The following is a 20606-nucleotide window of genomic DNA, read 5'->3' as shown; positions in this document are numbered from 1 at the left end:
CAGTCATTGAATGTACTGTTTAAAAGCAGAACCTGGGTTATCATGTCTCTAAAATGATCTGACCCCACCCCTTCCTACAGAACCAGAAGCCTACCTCAGAGGAGATTCTGCTCATCGCCGAGCAGCTCAACATGGAGAAGGAGGTGATCCGGGTCTGGTTCTGTAACCGCAGGCAGAAAGAGAAACGCATCAATCCCAGCAGTGCCACCCCTCCCCTGCCCAGCCAGCCCCCCACAGCCCCATCAACGCACAAACCCCCCTGCTACAGCCCTCACATGGTACAACCTCTGCCTCTCTGAGATATCTTTCAAATGAACATCTTCACACTAATCTCTCTCACACTTTGCTCACTCCTCCTACAGATGTCCAGCCAGTTGTCGCAGGCCGTGACCAGTCTCAGTAGCACAACAGTGACCACCATGTCCTCCATCTGCCCTCTGACCTCCAGCCTCACCTCCACCCACCCCTCCCTCAGCTCAACCCACCCTTCTCACAGCTCCGCACCTTCCCCAGTGACTCCTCCTCCTCCTCCCCGCAGCACGGCCAGCCCTGCCACTCCCAGCCACAGCACACTCAACCTTAACACAGGGTAAGACAACCGCAGCACGTCGGCCCATCACTTCACTGCACTTAGGGACTATGGTTTCCAAAAAAATAAGGCATTTCAATGACAGGAACGTATATTGTAGCCTTCAATGGCACAATAGTGAAGCAAATCATGGGTTTTTGGTGGTATAATACAGCGGATACAGATTTTTTTTTTAAATTTCAATTCAAAAAGCAGCGTCGGGGTACATTTTAACTGTTTGTTTTTTGGGGAGAAAGCCTCCTGGGAACACCACAGAAAAACAGTAACATTCACTGTATTGAATGTATTTGAAAGTATTAGATAAACCTCAATCGAAGCATATTGGAATCATGATACAGTATTTAAAAATAGTTTGGTTTTCAAAACAGTGTCTCCATTTGTTGAGGCCATTACAACTGAGTTAATGCAGGAAATTTAATAACACACACTTCTACACAATACCGCGCTGCCCCAATGTTCGGTTCACCTGCAGTTTGTAGTTAAATAATCGATACACACACGCGGACAGTTTTTACAGACACACACTGATATCCCAACATGCTGTTGGGTGCCGCTGCTTCCCCTGTGCAGCAGTGCATTCTAACCCTGTGTGTGTTTGTCTGTGTATGTGTGTGTGGTTCTTGTGTTCACAGCTTATGGCGTGTGGGTAAAAAGAACGGTGACGTGTCTAGCTACATCACCGATTTTGCTGCAAACTTGAGGTGAATACGACAGAAAATTTGTTACAGTCCGTCCAAAAAAAATGCAACAGAAAATATGTGTTTCGATTGTATTTTAGTCCTCCACAGTGAATGAGTAGTTGGTGTGTTTAATTCATGTTATGATGCTATATTTCTTTGTGCATTTATCGTTTACATCTGTTCAGCATCCTATACTGGTCTTTATACATATATGAATTTACCCTCCGCTTGTCCTTGCCGCTAAACTTGCTTCTTTCCCACCTTTTCTCCTCTGCCTGTTTGTGTTCGTATAAATGCTTACACATGTATGGTGTTGTGTGTCCGTGTGTGTGTGTGTGTGTGTGTGTGTGTGTGTGTGTGTGTGTGTGTGTGTATGTGCGTGTGTCTGTGTTTGTGACACAACAGGAACACTGTGATGGGGGTTAACACAGGGATGAACCAAGCCCTCCTCGGTAACAATCCCCTGGCCACTATCCAAGGTGTGTGTGCGAGAAAGAGACATTGAAAGGCAAATGGTTTTATGCCCGTAAAGATGGGAAAAAAAAGAGCCACAAAGCTTCGCATCAGCAGTAGCGAAAAATAGATTATAATTTAGAGGTCAAGGCTGAGGTGGAGGTGCACTTAATTATTTAATGTCAGAGGAAATCTTTGGGTCACAGATTACATAAAAATACAGTCTTTATGTTGAGTGCAAAGGCAGCACATCTTTCTCCACTTTCTTTTCTACACTCCTACACACATAAATGCTCAAACATATTGTATATAACACATCTCACACACCATCCTACATGTGAGAACAGTGTACAATAATAGCTCTGGAGAAAGGTGCACAGTCCTTCGGAGATGACCACCAAACAGTCCCAGCTCAGCGTGGGTAATTTTTAATCAGTCTATTTGGTGTGAGGGTGAGAAAGAGAAGAGGGACTTATTAAAAAGAGAAGTCTGGTGATGAGTCATCGAGTTACACATGGTAGGTGTCAGACTGCTGATTAGAGAAACAGATGAATACACACAGAGACATTTAGAAACAAAGAATGATGTATTTCTCATGCAACAAGTTGCCTTCAGCATCCATCAATCCATCCCATGTATTTTTGTCTGTTTGTGAGTGAGTGACAATTGTTGTGTTTATGTGTGGGCTGTGAGTGTTCATCTTCATCTTGAGCCTTTCCTACTCTGCATCGGTCAAATATGTTGATGATTAATTTTTAAGAAATAGACTTTCTTTCTTTCTGATTTTCATTCCTCCTAAATGTCAGACGAGGATTGATGCCCCCTTCACCCCTGTGTGTTTACAAGGGAGCTGAGTCCCAAAGAGCCCACCTGATGGCTAGTTAGCTTAGCGCAATGAGTGGGGGGGGGGGGGTGTTAGCAGTCATAAAATAGGAAAGGTTCAGGGGTCTCGGTTTGTTTAGAAGCAATCATCTATACATTAATATAGATAGTAGAAGTTGCTCCTCTAGTCAACTCCAAATGTTTTTTGAATGCATATAGATGGATCCAAATTCTATTCTGAATTTAACCAGGAGAAAATGGAGTATCTGCGCAACAGGGGTGATGCGGTGCAATGAGGAGGTGAGGGGGGTGGTGATGATGCGAGCTGCTGAATTCTGGACCAGTTGAAGCTTATGGAGGAGATCAAAGAGGAGAGAATTACTGTTATTGATACAGGAGACGACGAGGTTGTGGACAAGGACAGAAGTGGTATGGGGGGTGAGGGAGGGGCGGGGACGATAAATGTTAGGTAGATGGAAATATGCAGACTGGGTGATGTTATTGATGTGGGATGGAAAATGATAATTAGCTATCAAGGATGACACCCAGACTCTTAACCTGAGGGGAGGGGAAACTGAGGATAAATTTAGATTTAGTGCCAATGAGGAGGAGTTCTGTTCAGTCACTTTAATTTTAGGAAGTTTGAGGTGATCCAGGGTTTTTATTTCAGATAAGCAGTTGGTAAGGGAGGAGGGTGGGAGTGTTGAATTTGGTTTGCTGGATAGGTAGAGCCTGCAAAGTAGTTGAAAAAGATATTGAATTTGTGGAAAATATTGCCACGGGGAAGGAAGTAGGTGATGAAGAGAAGGGGCCCTGGGACAGAGCCCTGGGATACACCTGAGGTGACAGGTGAAGGCTGGGATCTGAAGGATTTGACTTGGATAAACTGAGTACGGCCTGAGAGATATGAGTGAAACCAGTCAATGGGGGTGCAAGTGATACCAATGGAGGATAATCTATTGAGGAGGATGGTGTGAGAAATGCTATCAAAGACTACAGATCAAAGAGGATACAAATAGTGAGTACACCGGGCTCAGGACTGAGAAGGTCTTCAGTGATTTTTATGAAAACAGTTTCTGTGCTATGGTGGGGGCAGAAACCTCACACATAGTCTATTTGTAAACATCGATGATGTGTGAGATTCTGAAACCACAATGTAATTTCTATTTATTTCGTAACGATTGTTATACACAATCTTAGTTTTTATAATGCAGACAAAGACTGTTTTGGAAAAAAGGATGACTTTTTACTGCTAACACTTCCCTTCCACTACCATTCGTCGTGCTAAGTTAACCTGCAGTCAGCTGGCTTCTGTTGGTTTCATCCAACTAATGTATCCACACAAATATGTGTGAGCTTTAATAGATAAGAGAAAATAAAAGTCAAACCATCAACTTCACTCGTCAGGGCCCCAACAGAGCACATCCATAGCACATGTTGAGAATTGAGAAGAGGCCTAATGCTTCTTCTCAAAAAAAAAAATCTGTTTTGCAGTTGCTATGCAATCATAGACATTATTAGGCTGTGTTCGCTAGTAGCATATTATGTGCAAAAGGAGCACTGCATGAAGTGCTTTTTATAAGGGGAACAACACACCATCGTGTACCTTGTTTCCATAACAACAGTGCACTTATACCTGTTGCTGTCCTGATCCCATGATATTAGCCTGCTGCAGATAATATTCAGCTATTACAACAAGTTTTTATCTGGAATGGAACATGTTGTGATCACTTTGTGTACTTTGTCAAATATTTAGAAATTTGATTTTTTTTTCACATAGAAGCCCTCTGACCACCTCTTGTCATTTCGGTCTGCTTTTCATTTACAGTAAAAGAGGCAGCAACTTTTATGAAACTTTAGGCCTTTTCCAGCATGTGTGCTGCAGGAAATAGACCGACATCAGCAATGAATATTATTCATAGGTGGCAAATTGTGTTTAAGTGATTTCTGTTTCTCTCCCTCAGCCCTAGCAGCCAGTGGTGGTCAGCTGCCTCTTTCCAGTCTTGAAGGGGGTAGTAAGGTGATGCTTGGGGCATCCGGTGGCCAGGGAGGGGGCCTTGCCTCCTCGCTCTTCCTCAACCACCCTGCTCTCCTCCACATGGGCCAGAACCCCAGCGCTGGACTGGTCAGCGCTGCCGTAGCCAAAGCCTCCCAGCCCTCCCCCTTCCCCTCAGCCAGCAGCATCAGCCCCACACCCTGCTCCCCCTCTCCCTGCTCAAGCCCCGCCTCTTCCTGCTCCTCCAGCGAAATGGCACACAGCCCGCCATCCCTGGGTGGGGCCAAGATTGAGTGATCGTGCCAATGGCCAATCAGAGAGGAGGAGGATGATGGAGGAACAGGAAACCTCGCCTTTCACACCAAAGCTATCTCTTTCTCTCTCTTGCGCTCTTCTTCCGTTATTTCTTCGCAATGGCTCTCTCCCTCGTTCTCTCCCAGTCTTTCGATGCCAAAAATACACAGAATGAAAGAGGAGAGAGGGAGGGAAAGAAGTGAAAGAGGGGAGAAGGGGGGGAAGGGGAAGATTGAAACCAAAAATCTTTATCTAGCCAAACTGACGGAGAGGAGGCAACGTGGGACCTTCTGTCAATGGAGCGTGATCTCAACATGGCGCCTCTCTGCTCTTTGTCTCTGAAGGAAAACAAACCAATGACTCTTTAACACAGAGGCAGAAGAGATGGTAGAGATGCATAAACCAAAAATGACAAAAGATAACTTTACTATGTGACAAAGGAATGCGGCAAGGACAAACAGAATAGAGAGGACTGTGCTTACGATTTCCTTTTTTTTAAAAATTATTATTATTTCGAAAAGCTGCGGGTCTGAAGGAAGAGGAGTAGGGAGGATATGTTTAAACCAAAAATTTACCCGAGGAGGAGGCGGAGGAGGAATACACAATGACAAAAAATGACAACCATACCAAAATCCCAAATACCAAAAACCAAAAATACGGAGAGAAAAGCTTTATTCAAAGGACGTGTAAATACTGAAGCTATCCAGGACCAGGACTCTGCTACTGCTAAACACACACACACACACACACACACACACACACACACACACACACACATATCCACCCTACCATGCTGTTTGTGCACGCTTCATATGTTTTCATGATATTTTGGATAATTTTGTAAAAGATTGTTGCTGTGCCAGTCGCAACATCTTCATGCATTGTAGTCTACCTCTGCTTTTACGAGCGGAGAGCAGCTTTCCTCTGTTGTTCCTTTTTTTTTTTTTTTTTTTTACACTTTGACCTTCCGTTCATTATTTATTAGTGTTATCCAACTATTTATTGTTGCAGCCTTTGTAGTGTTTGCCTCTGGGTTTGAAGCATCATCAGTGTCATCATCATTGTCTTCATCATTTGTGTGATCAACAAGCATTTTGTGTTAATGTGACTATTTTGCAGGAACAGAGATGACGAAAATCCAAAGAGATGCTTGTGTCTCACCAAGTGCCGCGGTTTCAAAAATAGAGTTGGCGCATCATTTCAAGGTGTGAATGAATTTATTAACATTTGTGCTCTTAGTCCCTCATTCTTAGAAAAAAAGAAACACCCCCCAAAAAAAAAAAACCTGTAATCAATGACGCCATGGCTAAATGAACACGCCCTGGAACGTCACACACACTGATTTGTTCAGAAAGTATGAAATAGGGCTGTGATTGGAGATGTTAAGTGATAGGCACTGAGACTGAGGGCTAAATAAGTTAATAAAGCCAAGTTTAGTCACAGCCGCCTCTCATTCCTGCCTCGTCAATCAACACAGATGTCCCGACACCTGTCTGTCTAGACATGTTTACTGGTATTTGTCTGTTTTCATCATCACTCCATCAATCACATTTCACTGTCATGTTCCACTTCAGACTGCCATTAATTCTCAAAATGGAAACCAAAGCATTTTCAAGGCTGGGCTAAAGAGCCTCATCCAAGAACACAATAAAGACACAGGGAGAGGGTGGGGAGGGGTGGGGGGTGGGGATACACTGAGAACAGGACATTACCACTGGAAGCCCCCTGTGGAATCCCCTCCACCTGACCTGTCCAGAAACCCAAGGGGGGGAGCTTTATGTAGAGAACTGATCTGAACCCCCAAAGAGGTTGGGACAGGTGAAGGAGGGATAGTGGGGGGGTGGGGGGTGGAACACACTTTTTCTAAGAGGATACCAAAAATAAACCCAAACCAAAAAGACACCAACCGAAGGAATGACAGAAGCAAACCAAAAAGAACCCTAACCAAATGTGGCTGGAGGGAGGAGGGGAAGAGGACAAGCAGGTGTCTTCTCTGTCTGTCTGTCTGTCGCTCCACCCTGAAACTGTGTAGCATCGGTGGAGGGATGAACAGACAGGCAGATAGAGAGGCGGGCGCAAGGAGGACAGGAAGCCCCTCCCCTCCTCTGCCTCTCTCTCCAGCTCAGCTCTCTGGTCCTGGATGGAGCTAAACGCAAACGACCTCACTGAACTGAATCTTCTAAAATCTGTTTTTATTTTTCTGTTGGTTGGTTCTGATTGTTTTATCTCTGCTGTGTCTCTTGATGCCGTTTTATGTACTGTACTTTAGTGCTTAATTATTACTCATTTGGAATAACGTACTCGCTTACTTACTACAAAAGCTCCTTATTTTTTTCGTAGTCGTGCTAGAGATTTTTATCAGGTGGTTGGAAAAAATACTGTGAAAATTTAGCTTCCAGATTTTTATTAGATAAAGAAACAGACTGTCTTGGCAGAAGAAAAAAAAGACACACAAAAAGCCAGAAACAAAGAGTTGAATAGCAAAACCTTAAAACCAAATAGCGAACCAAACCAAACACAGTAAGAGAGGAACAGACTGCCCTCCCTGCATAGAAAAGGGCACAGGAATCAGTCAATTTGTCTGAGGCGAAAAACTGTGCGTGTTTCTGTATTTAAGTGTTTATCGGAGGTATTAAAAAAAAGAAAAAGAAAAGGGTGCGCAGAGATGCCGTGTCATTAACCCCAAAGATGATTTTAAGATACAGAATTCTACACACAGCCACGGCCTCAGCCAAGTTGACGGTTGGAGAGTTGGACTAAATATATTCAAAGAATATTTGGTTCGATCTACACACATGACAACAGTCCAGAATCGTCCACGAACCAGACTTTTAGATGTGGGGTTTACGCCTCAAAGGTGAAACTTTTTCTCCACATTGACTCTTAGACGGAATGTATCTGTTAGTGCTTCTATAGATTTTGTAGAAAAAAAAAGATCTATGTTCTACTGCTTACTTATCGCTAATGTATTAAAAAGAAAAAAACATACAAAAAAGTCTTTGAGAAAAAAAAGATCCTAAAAAAACATTGATAATAACTTGATTTTAGACCAAAAATTTTAACTATCTCTCTTTATTTCTCCTTATGATTTAGACTTTTGATTGTACTATTTATTGAGGTTAGGGCTGATTTATTTGCTTGATATCTTTTTGTATTGCTATTTATTTGTTAATTTATTTCTAGAGGTGCTTTTTTCATATTCTGGGATGTATTTTTAGAATTTTTTTTTTCTAAATTTTTTTTTTTTTTTTTTTTTTTTTGCCCCTTTCTTCTTAAAACCAAATAGTACCAGATCGCAGATGGTGGCTGAGTGGATGGTTCAGCCACCATCTTCCTCACGCCTCATCACTGGGAGGGGAAGCGTGGAGAGGCAGCACTGTGTGGACAAACACCGAGCGATTCTCAGGACTTTGCAGGATTTCAAAAAAACAAAAAACAAGAAATTGAAGGATGTTATGCGTGTTAGGAGATTTTCTTAACATACGTATGCCTTTTTGTCTCCTGATAAGAGCTGAAACTTGTTTTCAATGAAGGAAACGGTACTATCCATGTGCTGCCTGGTGTTTTGAGGTGTTCTCTGAGGCACAGTGCTGCTTCTCCTCTTTATATTTTCTCCTAAGGGAGATCACACTGAAAGCTTTACTGCTACACAACCAAAACACAACATCAACTGGGGCAAAGGGTATATTTTTTATATGGTGGAGAGAAAAGAAAGAGGAAAGAGAGAAGAGGACAATTCCAAGTTGTTAAATTGCCCTTTATCTTCTCACTCTCGCCTCACTTCTCTGTATCTTTTTGTTTATTTTGCTAAGTTGGGTTTCCCTTCTTCTTTTGTTCATCCACTTGTAGGATGTAAAAGAGAGATAGTTCATCATATACCTCATATTCTTTGATGATAAACCAAATAGATGAATGCTTTAAAATGCGGGGCTCAAGTGGGGATCAGGGTGGTACATGTGGGCTGGTGTGGCTGGGAGCAGGCACAGTAAGGTCAAAGAGTGTTGTTTTAATGGAGGTAAATAGAGGTTTTGATCTTGGATGTAAATGATTATCTAGAATCAGAAGGTGCCATTTAAGGTCAAAGGGCCGTACTAGTTCATGCTCCAGGCCACACACAGACACACACACACACACACACACACACATACACACACACGTTGTCCCCCTGGAAAACACCCCCCCCCCCCCGCTGTCTGTGTTGAGCTTTGAACACAGCCTTCTCCTCATATCTGGCCGTCACTGCTTTCTCTCCGTCAAACATGGGCTTTAAAGCTGCTCTACGGCACAGATCGGGGATCAAATCTGTCCAAATGTCCTCTTGATCCATTCCTGACTGAAACAGCTTCCAGATTCATGCCTCGGAGCAGCTTTATCACCAAGGTCGCAGAGCCCTCACTCACCTTTTGGGGTCTTTATTGCCTGATGAGAGCACACGCTGACCGGGTTGATGTCCGTGTGAATCAGGGAGCAATGCGTGGCTAGAAACTGGGGAACGGCTGAGACCGAGGTTGCTAGGTGACACATCCAGACACTTCTCACGACTTCTGTGTATGGTGGGAAAGTGGGAGCTGGAGGGAGAGGTGTGCATGACTGTCCATTTTCTTGTTTTTGCTGCATGTGTCTCTCTGGAAATGGAGGCAGAGCTGAATCACTCTGCCGTGTTTCTGACAGGTAACTCTCCAGTGAACCTCAGGGTTTTATGGACAGGGTGTAAAGTGCAGATCTCTGTGGTGGGGATACCCCCTTAGTGAATGATACCAAAGTCAATGCCCTGCCATGGGACCCAGCACCATCTACACACTCCCTAAAATCCTCAAGTCCACCCAGAGTGCTCAGGAACTCCACTTCTCTCCAAATGTATGGCTTCCATGTTGGATTTTATAGTCCCCACAGATGAAACAGACTCAGAATTTAACATGAAAGTAGCCTTAAAGGAATAGTTTTGAGGGATATTTTCTCTCATCCACTTTCTTGCTCTGAGTAGAAAGTACAAAGCATGAGTTAGTAGCTGCTAGCGTCATGCATTTATTTTTTTACATTCCAGCTTTTGGAGCAACAACATTAAACAAATGACATTATGTGTTACTGATGGAGCATTAAATGTTCAGGCTGATGTGCAGGCAGATTTTATTTTCTAGTTCAAATTGTTACACGAAGCTAACTGCTGCTTCTACCTTCATGCTAACAGTAGACAGTAAAGTACACTGAAATAACGACAAAAAGGATGTTTCTAGTGAACAAAATCTGTACGATACGGTGGCTGTTTTTAACATAAAATAATCTTATTTCAAGATATCTTAAGTACATGTAGATTATTTTGTTTATTATGGGTACAAAAAGAATCTGCACAGGGTGTTGTGTACTTGTAATACGTAAAATAAGCTGTGTTGGATTCTGTCTTAATTTAAGTTTTTTCTGACAGAAATGAGACAAATATACTTTTCTAGGCTGTATTTTGCAGTGTGTCATCGATCTCAATTAACATTCAACTCAATGAACCTATAGCTATTCTTCTAAAAGGCAAAGGAATTTAATATTCGTGACATCCAAATAACTGTGGACATTAAGGTGTGAAGGATTGTGATTGGAGAGCGAGAGACACGGCGTGCAGAGCAAAGAAAACATCAACAAGCTGCTATTTTTCCCTCCGCCCACTCATACACACACACACACACACACACACACACATGCATACATGCTTCTTTCTCTTTCATCCCTCTCCTCTTTCTCTTCTCGTCTACAATACAGCTTTAGTCCAAAGGTTCTCCAGCAACACAGCAACGTGAGTCAGATGTTAAAGAATAAAACCAAAGAGCTCTAACTTGACCTTCTCTTCAATACAACCTCTCCACTGCATCTTTCACTCCTTCTCTCTCTCTCTCTCTCTCTCCTCCTCTCTCTCTCTCTCTTTCTCCATCCCTCCTGTCTGCTCTCTCAGCCCTGCTGTCACCCAGTGAGCCGGTCTCTGAAGCATTAACCTCAGCTATCCAAAGGGAAATAATAATAATGATAATTAAGATGATGAAATGTATATTTTTAAGTATTTGTCATTGGAAAAATAATCTTAATTATGATGATCATGAAGATGATGATGACGACGATTATGATGATGATAATGAAGTTTCTCTTGGTATCTTTGTAGCTGTTCGGATCCTTCTTCAGTTCTTGTCCTTTTTGCTCGTGCTGCCGGAGTACTGCTTAAACACCCCCACCCCCACCCCCGCCTACCATCACCACCACCCTACCCCACCCTTCATTTGGATTATCCTAATGTTTGGTCCCAACCGTCTACCTGTCTGACCTTTGACCCCTGGCTGTTTGTCTTCGCCTATGTGTGTGTGTGTGTGTGTGTGTGTGTGTGTGTGTGTGTGTGTGTGAGTGTGTTGCGTGTGTGCTATTTATGAGTGTAGGAAAGACACTGACGAGGGGTTTCCCTGGGAGATTTTCTCTGAAAGGGGTTTCAGTTAAAGAGGAGGGATTAAGTCCATTACATCTCCACCTGTGGTAACTCTGCCAGTGTGTGTGTGTGCATGCGTGACAGGGTGGGGGTTGTTGGAAAGTAGGAAGGGTGTGGTTTGCTGCAGCAGTTTGCAAAAAAGACAAAAAGATTCCTTGTTCTTTGGACAGCAACAAGGCCCCACACAACTGTAACATGTTTGGCAACTTCCAAGTCCATGTTGCTATTATTCCCCTTGTCACGTCAGACTCTGTCCTCAATGTATGTGTGAGTGAAAGAGAGAGAGAGAGAGAGTGTGTGTGTGTGTGTGTGTGTGTGTGTGTGTGTGTGTGTGTGTGTGTGTGTGTGTGTGTGCATGCGTATGTGCTGGTGTGTCATCACTCCTCCCTTTGTGTCTTCCATTCTGTGAGCAGCCCTCTCCTCAACTCTCCCTTGCTTCCCTTTTTGTCTCCCCCCTTCTTCTCCCTTGTAGTAGCAAGTTAGCCTTTTAGTGTGTTTATCTTGAAAACCAAAAAAAAAAGACGAAGAAAAGTAACTCTGCTTGTTCATTGTACAGTGTTGTTCATTTTAAGTCATTTTTGTAACTGAAAGTGTTTCATTCATCCAAATAAAACAGGAGACAAAAACTGTACAGACGATCCAACTGGCTTTTTGAGTGTTTCTTCATCTCTTCCGTGAAGTTATTCTACATTTCAGTTTGTCGTTTTGCTTTGTAACCACAAGAGGGAGCTCTAACCCACAATATCCTCCATTCAAACTTAAACGCCACTGACTTTTTTTTATTGTGTGTCATTTTGCAGGTTTAATGTCACACGCTCGTCTTTCTTTACAGGTAAAATCCGACACAGCACAGTTTTTTTTTCTTTTGTTGTCCACTTACACAGAATAGAGATACAAAAAGAACAGGCTTGCGAGACAAACATTTCAAATTACAATCTGTATTATATAGATATATGTCAAGAGGATATTTAATTCAATGGTGCAGACAGCAAAGCTGAAACAGTGTGCAAATGAGAATAAATACATTATTGTAAACTTGTACTATAAACACTTGAGGCATGTGGATCCCAATGTAGTTGTGCAGATTGCAAAGATTTGGGGAAAAAAATCATTAATGAATATACATTTATGAACAGTAAATATGGAATGGTCAATAGTTTCAAGTGTGAATTTTGTTGACGAGAATTGAAAATGATCAAATGGCTCAAATGTGACACAAATTAATGTGCATTTCAGTCCAAAGACATATTAAGTCCCACCACAAAAAAAAGACGAAATCAAGGTCTATTTCCATTGATCAAAACAAGATTATGGTGTCCTTTGAGTCAGATAAGACCAAAATATTCAGTGTTGAATAAAAACAAGATGAGGAAAACTCAATATGATGAAAGCGAAACAGGACATTTGACAAAAGACTTAATTGAAAAATACCTGTCAAATTCTACAGCAGGAGGAACAGAAGTGTTCAGTTTTACAGGTTTATGAATGAGGGTTGATCTCCATGCCGATTCTTTTGTCGTGAGGTCAACATTGAGGTTGAGTTAAACATATTTTACGTTACCCTGGCTTGAAACAGATTCAGAAGCGAATAGTTAACTCAATGATAATTTCACCCGAACTCATCTTGTCTTATTTACGTGTGATGAACTCATATGGGCGAGGGCTGCAAAATGTCCCCACACCCCGGAGATAAGTTCTCACCCAGCAGACTTGTTGGGGGGGAGTCATCCACATTCCTCCCTCCATTTATTTTCCCTCAGCTGAGTCAGGGGACATCTGCTTATTGACAAACAGCACCACGTAGATTTGGCTTTCATCCACCATCCTTCCTCATTCTGAAGAGGAGTCTGTCTGACTCTATTGTTGTCTCCTTCCACATTCTTCTTTTCCTCCTCCTCCTCCTCTTCTTCTCCCAGCTCATCGCACTCCCTCTCTTGTTAACTGCCTCTCCTTCAGTCTGTCTCCCTCGCCCTCTCTCCCCCCTGCTGTGTGGCACAGTAGGTGGATGATTAGGTAGGATGCTGGAGTGCGTAAGTGTGACAGCTTTCAGACACCCACCTCCACGTTGAGTCACGGACGGCAGTGAACATGTAAGCATGTGGTCCTATCACCAGGGTGACTTGGGTAGATCAGTGTGTTGTCGCCTTGAAATGTAATACTTTCCAAGTTTGAGCCAATTCTGGGATGTCTTATAGCACTATCATTATCATCTATTGCTTTGATGTGCTTCAAATTACTCATTACTTGTACTTTAACTGAAGAAAGACATATCATTTTCATGTTCAAGTACTTTTCTTCGACAAAACACTATGAGTCAAAATGTGTCCCTCGAAAGGAATTAGGGAAAGTGTGGCATGATTAGAACACTAAATGTTTGACATCATCTTATTAATAACGCCTGTAATGTTACTCTGCGTGACTGTAAAACCACACAGTTGCATGAAGCTGGTAACTGGAGAGCGGTAGTTGGGTGAGGAGTCAGTTAACATAGTAGCAATTCTACTGGGTTTGGAAGAAACCCAGCAAAGGTGGAACTGGCTATGAATAAGGCTTTACTGTGTCAGTGGTACGAGACGACCAGCTGTCAGTTTAATCAGGATCACTGCCAGTGTGTGTGTGCGTGTGTGTGTGTGTGTGTGTGTGTGTGTGTGTGCGTGCGTGCGTGCCTGTGTGTGTGTGTGTGTGTGTGTGTGTGTGTTGATGCCAGTTAGACACAGTGCAAATGCTGAAGTACCAGTGGACGGATCTGGTTTCCCTCCCTGACTAGCAGGGTGTGTGTGTGTGTGTGTGTGTGTGTGTGTGTGTGTGTGTGTGTGTGTGTGTGTGTGTGTGTGTGTGTGTGTGTGTGTGTCAGCTGACTACTGCCTCACCCATTGACCCCCTGCCCTCTCACGTCATGTGCATGTGTTAGACTTGTAATGTGTAATCATTCCTCATTAAAATGTTTTACGAGACCTACGCTAAATATTTTGAGTTGTGGAGGCTTACTGACGTGAACTTGAACGTTTCCCACAGTGGCGTTCAATATGTTGATCCTGTCAGCATGACTGGTTTGGCTACCGAAAACTGAGAGGAAGCGTCCTTTGGTTTTGGGGGGTTTTGCATGTAAGTCAACCCTAGTTGGGACTGAAACACCTCGAGAGGCAGGAAGTACATAACAGTTCAATGTAATTGTCATGTAAATTTGAATAAGGCATGTTTTTTATCAGGGTTTTCATCAGAGGTCTTCAAGAATCACTTTCAGAAGGCGAGGTTGGAATTGTTCTGTCATGCCGGCTAGTATCTGTCATGTTGCACGCTGCGCGAAGACGACAACAAAGTTTGGGAGTATCAGACAAGACAGCAGCAGCAGGAACAGCTGCTCGGTCACATGAGTTAAGAAGTCGCTACAGAGCTTTTACAAAAAAGAGGTAATCACCTGTTTTGTACATTTATTTTTTTGAAAGATTAATTCAGTCAAGGCAAGGCAAGGCAATTTTATTTGTATAGCCCGTTTTCACAAACACTTTGTCTCAAAGGGCTTCACATGGCATCATAACAACATCCTCTGCCCTTAGACCCTCACATCGACTGAGGAAAAACCCTTTTAACAGGGAAAAATCTGAGAAACCTCAGGGTGAGCAACAGAGGAGGGATCCCTCACCCAGGACGGACAGACGTGCAGTAGATGTTGCTACAGACAAGAAAACAGTTTACAATGCAAAATGTGGGAAACACGGAAATGTTAATAACAGTTGAAGAAGGAAGCTTCTGGAAGGGGAGGCAGGGAGAGCAAGCCAGCTTGATGGGGGACTGGATGGTAGACTGGTTCATGCTGGTGTGACAGTAGGGAATAAGAGGGGGGGGGATGCTGGCGGCGGTTGGGGCTCAACAATTTAAGAGTTTAGTCTTTATTTCTCAATTCTAAAGATGTCAATTCTCACATGTTATGCATTTCGGGTGTATTAAGTATATTTCACAGCATTAGTAAGTAAAGCAATTCTTCATTTGAAAAAAATGGATATTTTAGTGTTTTTCCAGTAGAACTCAAGTCAAGTATTTTCAGTCCTCTACTTAGAAGTTTAACTGCATGAAGTACATTTCAAAACAGAACTTTGAAGTGTCCTTTTCTTCAGCTTTCTGTAGGGGGGACTACGGAGGATGAATAATTGTATCTACTTCCCTATATAAGAACCTAAGATCTTCAGCAGAGTCAAAAGAAGTAGTTCAGTTCCATTCATGTAGCTTCCTTTGATACGGTAAAACAAAGACGTGGCCTTGTTTTGCCATGACATCATTGTTCATTCACTCGAAGGTGTGTCGTCAAACACATGAAATGAAAAATGAAGTGTGTGTGTTCTCCTGTTCTCCTGCCAGAGGTTTCTGTCTGATAAACTCACTTGTTGTTTTCCTTGTTTGTTTGTTTGTTTTTCGGACTTCCTGTCCATTATGAGAGATGAGTGTTTGAACCTTCCATTGTTAATCTAGAATAATGTTGAATGTGTATTTTTTTATGATCCTCCTCCTCATGTTTTTTCTGTCATTGTTGCCTTCACCTTGTCAATAAAACGGCAGGCGGCTGAATGAAGGCAGGATTTGAGACGCTCCGCGGAAATTAACACCGGAGCAGAGGTGAGAGATAAAGATGCTGCAGTCATTAAGAACAAGTAGCTTTTCCTTCATCGCAACAGTTTCATGGGATCTGAACATCACCCAGACACACACACACACAAAGAGCAGGAGCAGCTGAGATGCCGATGATGACCCCATAAATGACACATCACCCGTGGCTCCAGTGCCCAGAAACCCCCGTAACAATCCCACGTCATCTCTGCTGCTCTCTTCTAAAACCTTCTCCTTCAAAGTAGCTGGTTTAGTTCAATGCAGTGGTGTAAATGTACCCTAAAATATAAATACTCAGTTAATTTACTATTTCTTCTAAACAGGCTAGTTTTTTATTGATGTACCATGACAGTTTCGATGCCTGCTTCTGCTATCTTCATCCGAAGAATCACCAGGTGTTGGTTGGTGATGTCATCTGTCAGGTGATTTATGGTTGGTCATGGGGGGGGGGGCTTTTGCAGGACTGCATCCCAGGTGTGGGAGAGCTGGTATGCCCCTTCATCCCGGTTTACAGTCTTTGGGCCACGCTTCTGAATCTCTACTTCCTCCTTGATCCACCGATGGAATCTGTTGTCCTCTCTATGAATGACCCTGGCTTTGTCCCAGTCCATCAGGTGGTTCTCTTTCTTACAGTGGTCTGAGATCGGCAATTTCAAATTTTCCTGTGTTGCCTTCTGTCTCAATGCCCTTGTGAGCATTCCAGATGTTTCCTTCTCACATTCTTTTTGGTGTTCTTTCTTGCGTGTGCCAAACGCTCTGTCTGTCTCTTCTACATATGTCTTATTGCAAGCTTTACACGTTATCTCATACATGACATCATATTTTTCTCTGGGGTAATTTGATCTTTGGGGTGTACTGATATTTGCCATAATTTTACATAAGGTTTGACAGTGGTACTGATGCATTGTTTTCGCATGACTCGCTTAACGCACTCTGTAACCCCTCTGGTTAAGTCTGGTAAGGTGACCATGCCTAGGCAGAGGTTCTCTGATCTTGAAACTCTCTTCTTTACCACCCCTTACCCCAAGATTCTCTTGGGAGAACTTGTCGTCCCAGGAATGGGATGACAACCATAAATCACCTGACAGATGACATCACCAACCAACACCTGGTGATTCTTCCGATGAAGATGGCAGAGGCAGGCACTGAAACTGTCATGGTACATCAATGAAAAACTAGCCTGTGTTTAGAAGAAATAGTAAATTAATTATATATCGTAAGGCTAAATGAGCCTGTCTACGCTATAAATTCTCAGGTTAAGTACAAATAACTTGACACTGCACGTAAGTGCAGTACTTGAGTAAAATATTGAGTTTCCATCCCTGTCGTGTATAAAGAACAGACGTCATAAACGTTAGAGACATGCATCTGCTCTCGTACCAGCTTCCACTGATCAAGGCTACATTAAAGGCCTTTCATTGGTTGATCAATTTTTGCTGAAGAACGTGAAGTGTTTAATAAATGCAATCAATTATCTCTCAACTCATTTGTCACATGAGAGGTTACATAACACCAAACATGTGAAAACGACTTGTAAAACTTGTTGGTTATGACAAGTGTGTGACACTGGCTTGATTTTAGACAATCGATTGTATCCTGTATCATCTATAACAAAGCACCAACGAGGGTGAGATGAAATCTTAAACCAGTTGAAGATTACATGAATAAAACATCACATGCCGGAAAATGATATTATTATTTATTCAGAAAGTGCCTTGGAACGCAGGACATTTAGAGTTAACAATGTTGTCTCTGTCCTCCCGTTTTAGTGCAGACTAACAGAAATACAAGCAGCTTTATACTTGGAACATTTTGACATATTATGACCCTGACAGGCTCGAGTGTGACAAAACAAGATGTGAATTTACAGCTTTAGTCACAGTGGTGCCTTGAGCTCAATGTCAGCATGCCAACAAGCTCACGGTGACAACTTGCTAACAGTGATGTTTAGCTTTATGATCTCCAGCTTATTAAACGTGCAGTCATGCTAATATCTAATGCTGATGGGAATATCTTTCTTTTTATTCATGAAATCAAATGGTGACCCGCTGATGGTGTTTGAAACAAAGGTCAGGGGTTCGCCATACGATTCATCATCTGGTCGTCGGGGTAAAAGCATCTGCACAACAGCCCCATACTGCTAACATGGCTGACATAATGAAGGGGATAAAAGCTAAATTGATTAATTGAAATTTTAACTCATATTTTGAATTAGAACAATGATTTTAAATAATTGTAAAAACAATTTATTCAATGACGACAACAACCAGTGAAAAATTAACTCCCATTCTGGAAAAGGAAACATGTCCTTCTGTATGTCAACTGCAAAAGACAGATGCAGTTTAAATTTACTGTAAATGATAATAATCAAAAGTCTGAACGTTTTCCCAGAAACACATTCTGTGCACAGTCAATCTCAGTGACAGGCAGGACACCAAAACTAAGTTGAGGACTCGCATGATGTAAAACATGAACAAAATATACAAATGATACACACGGGTCAGAAAAAATGAATCAGTACCACTGGAAAACAGCAGCACCCACACTGTGAATGAGCTCACTGATGGTCTCCTCCACAAGGGACCTACGATATAGAAATGCAAAAGCAATCACACATACAGATACACACACGTATGAGGAGAAATCCGACAAAGCAACGGATGATGGTGATTATGACACATAGCTATGCCACCCACAGTTGTGCCTGTGCGAGGGCAGCGCACATCAAGCTGAGCAAGTGTAACACATGCTCTGTGTCAGTCCTCCTCCCCTGCACTGGCATGTAATGCATGACACATAGCTGAAACACCTACAGGCCTGCTGTCTCTATGCCCAGCTAATGATGACGGGGGGGAGGGGTCTGAGGGTGCCACCCAGCCAAGGAGACGGATTGTGCCAGATTGTCCAGTGGGTGAGGAGAGGGTATGTTTACAAGCTTGTGTTACTGCTCAGAATATGCCGGTGAGATGGTTGAATTAAAGGCTGAACATGTACATTCATGTCTGAAACAAGCCTCTGGTTGTTAGGTGGCTGCAGGAGCAACAGTCCTGGTCCTGGATGAACATTTGGTTTGGGAGTCTAGTGACCAAACACCTCTGGGTGATGAGTCGGGTGACCCTCCCCAGTGAAAGAGTGAGTAAGTGGGGATGAGGGAGTGTGCGTAGAAGCTGAGGCTGTTACTAGATCTGGCCAAACACGCACGCACGCACGCACACACACACACACACACACACACACACACACACACAGACTCAATGTGAAACGTGAATGAGACATGAAAGACAAAGTGTTAGGGCAGAAAGTGAGGAAAATAAGATCAATTATTTTCTTTTCATTATCCTGTATGTCTTCAGTGAATAATCTCAAGAAAATGTATTTATGTTCAGTTAATTGTTATTGTATTGTTCCACAATATCATTGGACTTTTTATTGCTCAAAATATCATACAATATTTTTCAATTTCCCACAAGGAACGAAGGAAATGATGATGACCTACCTCCATCTGTTTGTGCTCTACCGCGTAACAGATTGAAAAACTAGTAAATGTAATTAGCAAATTTAAGCTCCAAACCAGTTTATATTCATGTCACTGTGACCTTCCCTTTGGCGCCATCACTCATTTTCACTTTTCAAATGAGCAAATTTCACAACTTGTTAGCTGTAAACTCAAAACCTATGCTTGACATTCTGTTGAAAACCTGTCCTCCACCTTCAGGCTAAATGTTACATTATGGCCAGTAGATGTTGAGGGACTAACAGGGAGACTCACTCTCTTGATTAGAGGGAAAAAGGTCATCAGGCTCAACATTGACACAAAACCTATACTGCAGTTAATGACGACTTAGTTATTTTGACATCTGACTTGTTAAGCATTTGAAAAAAATCAAACAGTGGTACAAAACGCAGCAACAGAAATCCTAAACCCAATGAATCTGATTTTTTTTCTGTTGTTTTAAAGTGCATGATTACATTGTTGACACTTTATATTTACTACATTTAATGGTACACATACTGTACCATTTTAAGAAAAAGTCAGAATATCGAGATTAAAGTTGAAATACCGTCTTGAGCATAACATCAACCCTTCTGGTCCGTTAGAACCGACTGACCCTCCTTCTGAACCGACAAAATTTTCAGTACAAGTTCTTCCACTTTCGACCACATTGTGTTTATTCACCAAAAGGGACAGAGTTTCCTCGTAGTTAAACTTTGCACAACAACACAAGGTCATTTAGATGCAGCCATATTCACAGACCCAAATTAGTACTATTTATAATGATAATAATAATAATAATAATAATAATCTATCTATCTATCTATCTATCTATCTATCTATCTATCTATCTATCTATCTATCTATCTATCTATCATCTATCTATCAATCTATCTATCTATCTAATTATGTTTTCTCGTCAAGTCCTCTTGTGACTTTGATTAATGGCAAGCTGAGAGAATAGCTGTTCTGGCAAAACTCTCTTATCTTCTGAGTGATTCTACACTCATTCATGCAAATAAGGCACAACTGAATTCAACTGACAGAGAACAAGAAAGATGAGACAAATGTACAGACGGCTGAAAGCGAAGTACAAAGTGCACTTACTGCCTTTAAGTTCAACTTGAGTGTTTGCATTTGACAGTTTCAGCTTTCTAAGTAATACACACACTTCACCGGTCTCGTTACCTGTTAGCGAGGAAGATTTCACACAGCGGACA

At 42.2% G+C, this 20606-nt stretch overlaps 1 protein-coding gene across 3 annotated transcripts in view; it reads left to right on the top strand.

Annotated features, from left to right (window-relative positions):
* The window catches only part of pou2f2b (POU class 2 homeobox 2b), a 40233-nt gene extending 33760 nt beyond the window's left edge, over positions 1–6473 (top strand). For all 3 annotated transcript variants that reach the window (XM_086218152.1, XM_086218154.1, XM_086218153.1), the window contains 5 exons: positions 81–278; positions 363–589; positions 1222–1290; positions 1675–1748; positions 4509–6473. In XM_086218152.1, the coding sequence (XP_086074278.1) occupies positions 81–278; positions 363–589; positions 1222–1290; positions 1675–1748; positions 4509–4837 (897 nt within the window). In that variant the 3' untranslated portion in view covers positions 4838–6473. The remainder of the gene's footprint in view (positions 1–80; positions 279–362; positions 590–1221; positions 1291–1674; positions 1749–4508) is intronic.
* Positions 6474–20606: the final 14133 nt, after the last annotated feature.

This window comes from Aulostomus chinensis, chromosome 11 (genome assembly GCF_037954235.1).
Source record: "Aulostomus chinensis isolate RoL2024-O1b breed Wild chromosome 11, RoL_Achi_v1.0, whole genome shotgun sequence".
Taxonomy (NCBI): Eukaryota; Metazoa; Chordata; class Actinopteri; order Syngnathiformes; family Aulostomidae; genus Aulostomus; species Aulostomus chinensis.
Note: the sequence above shows the minus strand (reverse complement) of the source record. Positions and strands in the feature narration are given on the sequence as shown.